Genomic DNA, 9,129 nt, shown 5'->3' with positions numbered 1-9,129 from the left:
GGTATTTAATTGTTGTTGTTGACGTTTAACAATATGAAATGAAATGAAAGCCTAAATATTCTAATACATTCCACGGATAGTCTCTAAAAATGCTTGAAAGTCACCAGATAGTTTGTGAAGCTGCATGTGTAAGGAATGCACCACACACCGTTCAAATACAAGCCTTTCAATCTGAGGGTGGTGTTGCATACATAATATATTTCAAAACACACTTAAAAAAAGAGAGTCTGAATAATAGCTTGCTTCAGTACTTCAGTCTTTCAGTCTGTTGTCGCAGCTATACAAACAAGAATCCAGGTGATGTCAGTTATACCTAATGAGGTGAAAACTTAGGATGTCTTCAATGTCACAGCAGCCAAACTTTTCATTTTAGAGCATAGTCAGAACAGCAGCTACAGCGTTTTCCTCCATTCAAGCTGTATCCTCTTTTAGGGGAAGGGCTTGTTCCACACACCTTTTCTGGAAATAATACACATGGCTCAAATCTGCCTTATTGGCCTTGCCCAACCAAGCAGCTGGTGCAACTTTTAATGAGTGAAATGGTTACTAAAGAGTTGGTTGCAACACTTCCATTCCCTCTCCTCCCAATTTCCCATTTCTTTCTCTCTTTTTAAGCAAAATGATGAAGTTTTTAAAAAATAGGTATTTATTACAGAAAGAGCTTTGCTGTTGCTTGCTTGCTTGTTTTCTCTTTCTCTGTCCAGCAAGGTCACCAACTTAACCAAACAAACGAAAAAGCTTCTCAGAGTAGGAAACACTTCCCGTTGCTTCTCTGAACATGCTCAGAACCAATGCATTGATTCTGATAGGCCTGTGTTACCCCACAGGGCTGTTTTTTATGCCCCAGCATCTGTTGTGGCAGCTGTGCTGGACAGGCCTCATAACAACAGAAGGAGACAAGACTTTACCTACCAGCTGCTCAATCAGTCACCGACTCTTTTGGCTTGGGGGCTTTGCACTGCTCAACTGGTCCTAACACAGAAGTAAAGCTGTGTCCGAGAGCTGATGGCCAGAGGACAGACTGACACTATTGAATCTGTAAATTCAAGGCAGTATAAAAAGGGGTGGGGAGAGTGGACAGGGCAGGAAAGAGTGTGGTGGCATGGACATTTTGAGGATTGTTTTTTAATTGCCTGATATTTTCAGTGGGAGGGCTGTGCCCCAATGGGCCAGCCTCCTCTGTCTGTGCTTACATCTGAAGCATGCCTGGATAGCGCAGTTGGTTAGAGCGTTTTAAGTTTGATCCCCATATGGGGCAACTGCATATTCCTGCATCATAGGGGGTTGGACTAGATGATCCTCAGGTCCCTCTCCAACACTACAATTCTATGATCATCTACCGTGTTTCCCCTTTTTTAAGACACCGTCTTATTACTTTTTTTTCTCAAAAAACCACAGGGTGGCTTATTTTTGGTGGGATGTCTTACTGGTATTTTTATTATGAGTCTGAGGGAAGGGAGGTGTGTGCGTCCCTGGCCCAGCCCTCTCTCCCCAGCCCTGGGATGTTCGCAAAGGGCTGCTCTCTCTCTCCTCTGATGTGGGGACTCACTTAATAGCAATCTGCTACACTGGAGCTTCTTAAATCTAAACCAGTATAATGGAATCTATCTGTGTGATACAGTCCTAGCAGTAGCCTATACGTAAAAGCAAATAAGAATCTCTACTAGCCAGCTGCCCAAGACTTAAGTTCCAACAATGTAACACTTTGTAGTGCTAAAATAAAAAAAATCCTTCAGTAGCACCTTAAAGACCAACTAAGTTTTATTTTGGTATGAGTCTTTAAGGTGCTACTGAAGGAATTTTTTTATTTTACTTCGACCCAGACCAACACGGCTACCTACCTGTAACCAGAACTTTGTAGTGCTATCACTGATAGCAAAGAAGCTACCTGCTGAGAACAAAGAAGCCAGCTAAACAGCAATTAAGATTGCTGACTTGGTAAATGGTAGCAATTAAGAAGCAATTGAGCTAGCAAGGTAAAATTTTGTGGGTAAAGGAAGCTAGGACCGGCAGTTTAACTTTTGTGCTCACAAACAGCAAGAAGGAAAAAGTCCTTAATTTTTTTAAAAAAGTCCCCAAGGCAAGGACTGCGATCCAGACTACTTACAAATCCTTAAAGGGGCAGCTCCACAGACAAGCAAGCATAAGGTAGAAAGGAAGGCTGCAAGGAGACAACAATCAGACACAGGAGACTGCCGTCAAGAGGAAATCAACAGGCAACTCATGGGTGGACGCATAGAATGGAAGGGAAAGGTGGAGGGAAGCGAGAGGTGGGTTCTGTGTGTGTGTGAGAGAGAGAGACAGAGAGACAGAGAGACACAGACGCGCACACGGAGATCTCTCCCTTAAAGGGAAAACAGCCTTTGCATTCAATCGCTCCTCTCCCGTCAAGAGGAAATCAACAGGCAACTCATGGGTGGACGCATAGAATGGAAGGGAAAGGTGGAGGGAAGCGAGAGGTGGGTTCTGTGTGTGTGAGAGAGAGAGAGAGAGACAGAGAGACAGAGGACACAGACGCGCACACGGAGATCTCTCCCTTAAAGGGAAAACAGCCTTTGCATTCAATCGCCCCTCTCCCGTCAAGAGGAAATCAACAGGCAACTCAGGGGTGGGCGCATAGAATGGAAGGGAAAGGTGGGGGGAAGCGAGAGGTGGGTGCTCTCTCTCTCTCTGTGTGTGTGTGTGAGAGAGAGAGAGAGAGAGAGAGAGAGAGAGAGAGAGAGAGAGAGAGACGCAGGGGGCGGGGGGAGAGAGAGAGACAGACGCGCTCACGGAGGTCACGAGGCTTCGGCAGCCAACAGCTACGGCTCTTCAGTGCATTTTTACAAGCTTTTAAAGGAAATACGTGTCTGTGGAGCGACAGCAAAATGGAGATATTTTTAAGGGGGGGTTGGCTGGCGGGAGGGGGGTTATTGCTACTGGGTGAAGGGTCTATCAGTATGTCTTATTTTCGGGGTATGGCTTGTATCGCGCAATTGCTTAGAAATCCTGCTATGGCTTATATAATGACTACGTCTTAAAAAAGGGGAAACACGGTAGAGCCCCCATCAAGACCATTAAGTCCAGAGTTCAAAATTACCTAGCTGCACCACTGCTACTGGCCGTATATGAGCAGGGCTTCTGTAGTTGGTTTGTTCATTTATTTGGTTAATGAAAGGTGCTCTCCTTTCTGCCTTTTGTGTGTGTGTGTGTGTGTGTGTGTTCCACAGGTGAAGAGGTAAACAGTCTGTGAGGAACTAAATAAGGGGAAACCAGAGGAGGTGGTAAAATCAAGCAAAATTTACAAAATGCTCACATGGCAGCATGGATTTCAAAGTCCTCATGCACACATAAATCTGCAAGACACCGCACTGTTTCCCAGAAACACAAAAGCTTTAATTTGTTAAAAAACAACAACAAAACTCAATATGTTCAAACACTTCTTTGCCACCTAAAAAGCTGTTAACTATAAAATGCTTGGTCTGTAGTGAACTGAACAAGTTAGGGAAATTAGGAGCAGGCTGCCTTTAATATTTCTAGTTGTTGGTTTGTTTGTTTTTTAAAAGGATCACCTTCAACCCCTTTATAAGTGAAACTGTAGACCTACAGGTGAAACTCGGAAATTTAGAATATCTTTGAAAAGTGCATTTATTTCAGTAATGCAACTTATTATTTTATTTTAATTTTTACAAATGCTTTATTTTGGAAATTCCGCAGTAATAAAACTAATAGTTACAATAATACAAAAATAAACATCGCTATTACATTTCATTAATTACATTCCATTTATAATTGACCCGCCTAATGACAAATAATTACAACAAAAAAGGCTTGACATATCTTGCTTTGCATGTCATGCATCTATCTCATATATTGGTTTCACCTTTTAAGTTGCATTACTGAAATAAATGCACTTTTCAACGATATTGTAATTTTCCGAGTTTCACCTGTACATTTGATGTGCAACACTCATTAGGGTTGGATCTACACAGATTTAAAGAACGCTAAGAAAAAAATTATATACTGTAGCTATTAATGCATATTTCCATGGTCTGCAGTACAGTGTCCCCCAGTGTCACATTTTTATAACGCACTTTAACATTATAATTGACCTGTATAGCTGAGTCCTATGTGTTGTAACAGCATTCGCCAGATTTTAGACACTTGGTTAAACATAGGTGTTGTTTACTATATAGTCACTTCTTGAAAATCTTAACAAAAATGTCAAAAAAGGTACAAAAATGATGTGAGAAGAATTCTGTCGCTTCTTGCCAGCATTAGCAAGAGCACTATCTATATACCATTCATCAGTGGTGTTGTGCAAGAAGAATAGAGTGCACGAATCACAGAGCAGGAGTGATACTATCTGCTAAAAGAGAAGGATAATTGATAAAGCTTCCCCTTGCTCTGGCAACTGAATTTGACAATAACAAGTCTTTCAAGTATTACTATTGTTTGTGACATATTAGCACAGAGGAAGGCAGAGATTTGGAAAAAAATAATTAGTGGAAGCTGAATCATTCTTTTCTTGATGGGGACTATACTTCGTGTTAGTTTAAATGAAAAATGCTCCTTTTGCAAGAGTGTTCACATTAAAAAATGAGAAAAAGTAACTAAAGCTAAGGGCTGCATTACAAATGGCTGCAAACACAGATGGAAATTAATAGTTAATGCTCCACGCGTTTTGCAAAATTAACCTATGTAGTAAAAGCACCACTGAGTTCAATGGAGCTTATCCGTTTAACTATGCAGAGGATTCTTGCAGTCATGCCATGCGACTAATCAGAGACACAACTGGTCTGTCTCCCCAGTAATATCCGAAAAGCTGCCGGTGCTTTAGGGCTGTCCTTGAGAACCTGGCTGTGAGAGCTGTCATGATGAGTTCCTGCACTTTGCTACCAGAAACCCACCACAACACCCCTGCTTTTCATACTGACATTTTTGCACATGCCTCCCTGCTATAAAAAAGACATGCTGTTGCGGGATATGCTGTCGCCTGCATTCTAGCGATGAAACACACCTGCTAGGACAAAGATCTTTGGTTCCCTAGAGCAACTATGCATTTAATGGCCAATCAAATTATATTCTTTAAAAGCTCCTGGCAAATGTGTGAAAGCTATTATAAAGTTGAGTCGGCAGTGGCAGGGCAGACAAAGGAGACAATGATCAGCAAAGAGATTTGTTCATTTTCTCTCTCCTTTAAAACCAGAAATGAAGTTAGATCAAATACAGGAATGAAACTTTAATTCCATGGCGAACTGATTTACAAACTCAGCACTCAGCAGGAAAAAAATTGTACAATAAAGATCAATCAATTTTATTGTGTATTTACGGTTCTTCAGCAACCAGTATAACCATCTGTAAACAGAAACTACATTAAAAGTTTTGCTGTCAAGCATACGTCAGTAATACGTGCACATGAGTAAAAATTTTGCTTACTGCCAAATATGTTTTAAAAACGGACTTGAGGAGCAAATAACACTGATTGAGACTATGCTGAAGGACCAGGCAACACACTGATTCAGCTCTATGTATAAGGTTGGAGAGGGATAAAAGTAGGTCTGTTATCCAGTTTGTGACACTTTATTTAAATTACAATACCTTTTCCTTTAAAAAAAACAACAGCATAAATATGTAAGCTAACAGCTTCAAAATTCTGGTTATGCGGACATGAAAATGTTATGATAAGCGAGAGCTAGTTCAAGAAATCTCAGGACTTCAAAATCAGCAACGTACAAAGCTAAAATTCATATGCTCCTTTTCCAGTTATAAACACTTTTGCTAAACATAGATTTTTCAACATATATTAATATATTTTTCTGACATTCAAAGTTGTAGAGTCAATATGGCAGAATTATTGTTAAAAGCACATATGTACAAATATTTTTCCCCGTGCCCCACCCTTACATAAAGTATTTGGCATAATTATAACAATCTTACTGCATACACAACTGTCTGGTTTTTTCTTTTTCACATAGTTGTACTCCTTATTAAAATTAACCAGTTATGTACAAAAATACTCGGACATTTATTATAGAAAACCTCTATAGCTACCATTAACAGCATATACCTGCTGAAGGTTTCGTTGAGGGAATATAAAAAGTGGTCACCATGTTGCAGAGTTAAGCTATCAACAAAGCAAACTGTTAAATCAACATACACACACACACACACTTCCCAACAAAACAGGGAGATAACTTTTGAACGGTATGACTGAAAAATACAGATCATACGTGTCGGTTGTCAAACAGATGTTGCAAATAGTACATAAATGGGATGGGGAGTGGAGAAGAGATAGAAAAATTGCTTATACAAGGTGATTTAATCTGTGGTCCTAGAACTGAGTACGAAATTTCGAACGGATCTACAGGAGCTTTCAAGTGAAATGCCACCTAGAACGTCATCCGCCAAGAGTAAGGGCACTTCAACACAGAATGTTCTGCAGGGACTTGGGCTGCGATCGGGAATGTCTATTTGCAGACAAGTGTTTCTATTTTACTCACTGAGGGGTCCGTTTTCCTTTTTTCAGACCACAGTTCCTCACCCTCCTGAGGCTCCCTCATGTTTTGGGAGTGGAATGTACAGCAACTGAACAGAAAGGAGGCCCAGCTCTTTCATTTGGGGAGATTGGAATGTGCCGTGCTTTTGGGGAGTGTAGACCTTGCACAAAGTGTCTCCACTCTGAGCAGCGTCCTTTGCTTGTCAGGACAGATTTCCAAAGGCAATTTTGCAAGTTGCACTTGGGTAGAGATACTGCGGTGATTTTAAATGGCACACCTTTGCAATGTACGGTGCAGTATGCAGTCTGGAGGCTTAAAGGCTGCCAAATGGGCAAGATGGTTGATTAGGAGAAAGAAAGAAAAAAGAAAAAAAATCACTATTAAAGCCTGAATCCTGATTTATAATTCTGATGTTTCACCCACAGTTAATGCCCGCTGCAATTATTTTTCAGGAACACTTTTTGTACCCAGTTGTTTTCCATTCTTTGCATTTACTAATTTTACAGTGCTGACAATGGCCATTTCAGATCACAATGAAAAGGACACAGTCATCTGAGATACTAGAACACCTCAAAGTTACTTCCCTCCTCTGAAAACACACAATTTTTAATGTGTAGGTGAAAATTCTACAACCAGCTGTCCATGGGAATTTTTTAACAGCAGCTAAATGGAATTATGAAGTAAATTGGAAAATGTAGGCCATGTTGACAGATCATTGCCAAAGTGCTGAAAATGTCATTTTTCAAAAAAGTATGAAAATGTATATACATACGCTTTATAAAATGTGGAAATGTGCGAAAAGAAAGTAAGTAACCCCAAACAAAGTGTTTTGTTTCATGAACTCAGCAACAACAATATCCTCATGATTTTGCAATGCAATTATAAGCACTTGACCCATAATCACTTTTGTTCATGTACATGTATTAATAAACAGGTTCAAAAATGGTAAGGGAACAGTCTCCAAAATGTTCACAAAAAGTAGAAATGAAACTATCTTGTTACAGGAACATGCCCTGGTTTTATATATTAAGTTTAAATCATATTATTCTGCATGCTCTAAGAAGTACAGGGAATTATGTTAAAGGAAGTTGTGGAGGGGAATTATAGTTTTGCTTAAAGTATTTTTTTTTGGGGGGGGGAATTAGCTTCAGATTCAAACTGGTATGCATTCATGTCTGCTGTACCTAATATTAACGAAATCATTTCAATCCTCTTTCTTGCAATTATCTGACATTCTAGGTTAGTACTTTTCATCTGCCAAAAATATGCAACATAATATTAAGCAGTTAAAAAAAAGAAAAAAGAAAAAAGAAAACGACTGGAAAAGAATATTTGTGAAAAATATTAAAGTGCCTTTGTTAGATGTGTGTGTGTGTTTTTCCCACTTAAGTCATTACAAAAAAAAATGACCCTCTCTTTAAAAAGTTATAACTGAGACACTTTCCGCGGAAGAGGCCTGGGCCGAGGGACCTGTTCAGTTCTCTTGCTACTGTTTTCCAGATTGTTTGGTCGGACCAGCAGGGGTTTGGGTGGCAGAGCTGGCGGATCCGTGGGGATGGGGATGGAAAGACTGTGAGGTAGCGGGACAGGGCGCCTCAGTGTCCGCTCATAAACGCTGTAAGGTGGTGGAGTCTTGCTCTCTTTTCTCACGGGCTCTTCGGACATGTTGCAGTTAGAAATAGGTACTGGGTGCTCCATGACTTGAGTTTCAAAGCCGGATGTCTCAGACGTGCTACATCGACTGAGGGAGGAGATGCCACTGCTGTAACTTCCAGACAAGACTGGGGAGTTGGAAATGAGTCCCGAGGAATGGTAGTCCACAGGAGATGGAGTAAACGATTGTATTGAACCCTGGGTAAAAAGAAAAGGAATTAGTCCCCCCACCACTGCCACCCAAAAGAGAGAGAGGGTGGAGGAGGAGGAGGAGGAGGAGGAGGAAAGTATTTCTCTGAAGAAAACATGCCAAATTATGGATAATTTTTCCTTCGCCACAAGGTCTGGGTTCCTTGTGATACGGCGCACTGAAATTCTGCAGCTACCAGAAACGCAGTGTAGTTTTCTCATTTTGCACCTTCAAAACCAGAAGCTGAAGAGAGCTATTGCTTATCACTACATGCGCATTCACTAGCAATACTATAAAAGCCTCTAGAATGAATGGTAGCACTGTGCCCTCTAATGCCAGAAATGAGTAGTTTCCTGACAAATCTCTAGACTGTAATGCTGAATCTGCTTCCCAGAATTTTCAGATCTCAGAAACAGGCAGTGGCAATACAAGATAGGAGAAGCAATTCTCTATAGCAATTACCACTGCATAAATCTTTCAAGAGAAGTAACCGTATTTGTAGGCATTGGGTATAAAATAAAAACACACAAGTTGTTCTATGTTCACTCCAGCTTATGGCCGCTGTCTTCTGAAAGCATAGGAGCAACTTGCTGCTACAGACACTGGTACTGTCTTTTTATTCATATCAATAAATAAACTATATGCTTATTTTATTTATTTATTGCCTCATAACCTAACCTCTCTAAGCTGTTTTAATAAAAAGGAAACACGAATGTGCTGGTTTCAAGGGCTAAGCTTTTATGATATGGTAAAGGGATCCCGACTGTTAAGTCCAGTCACGGACGACTCTGGAGTTGCGGCGCTGAT

At 40.5% G+C, this 9,129-nt stretch overlaps 1 protein-coding gene across 2 annotated transcripts in view; it reads right to left on the bottom strand.

Moving 5' to 3' along the window:
- Positions 1-5,593: 5,593 nt before the first annotated feature.
- DOCK4 (dedicator of cytokinesis 4) overlaps positions 5,594-9,129 on the bottom strand; it is a 245,960-nt gene continuing 242,424 nt past the window's right edge. For both annotated transcript variants that reach the window (XM_035128338.3, XM_035128339.3), the window contains one exon: positions 5,594-8,330. In XM_035128338.3, coding sequence (XP_034984229.2) covers positions 7,905-8,330 — 426 coding nt within the window. In that variant the 3' untranslated portion in view covers positions 5,594-7,904. The remainder of the gene's footprint in view (positions 8,331-9,129) is intronic.

This window comes from Zootoca vivipara, chromosome 9 (assembly GCF_965207765.1).
Source record: "Zootoca vivipara chromosome 9, rZooViv2.hap1.1, whole genome shotgun sequence".
NCBI lineage: Eukaryota > Metazoa > Chordata > Lepidosauria > Squamata > Lacertidae > Zootoca > Zootoca vivipara.
The sequence above is the reverse complement of the archived record's forward strand: the minus strand, read 5'-3'. Positions and strand labels throughout refer to the sequence as shown.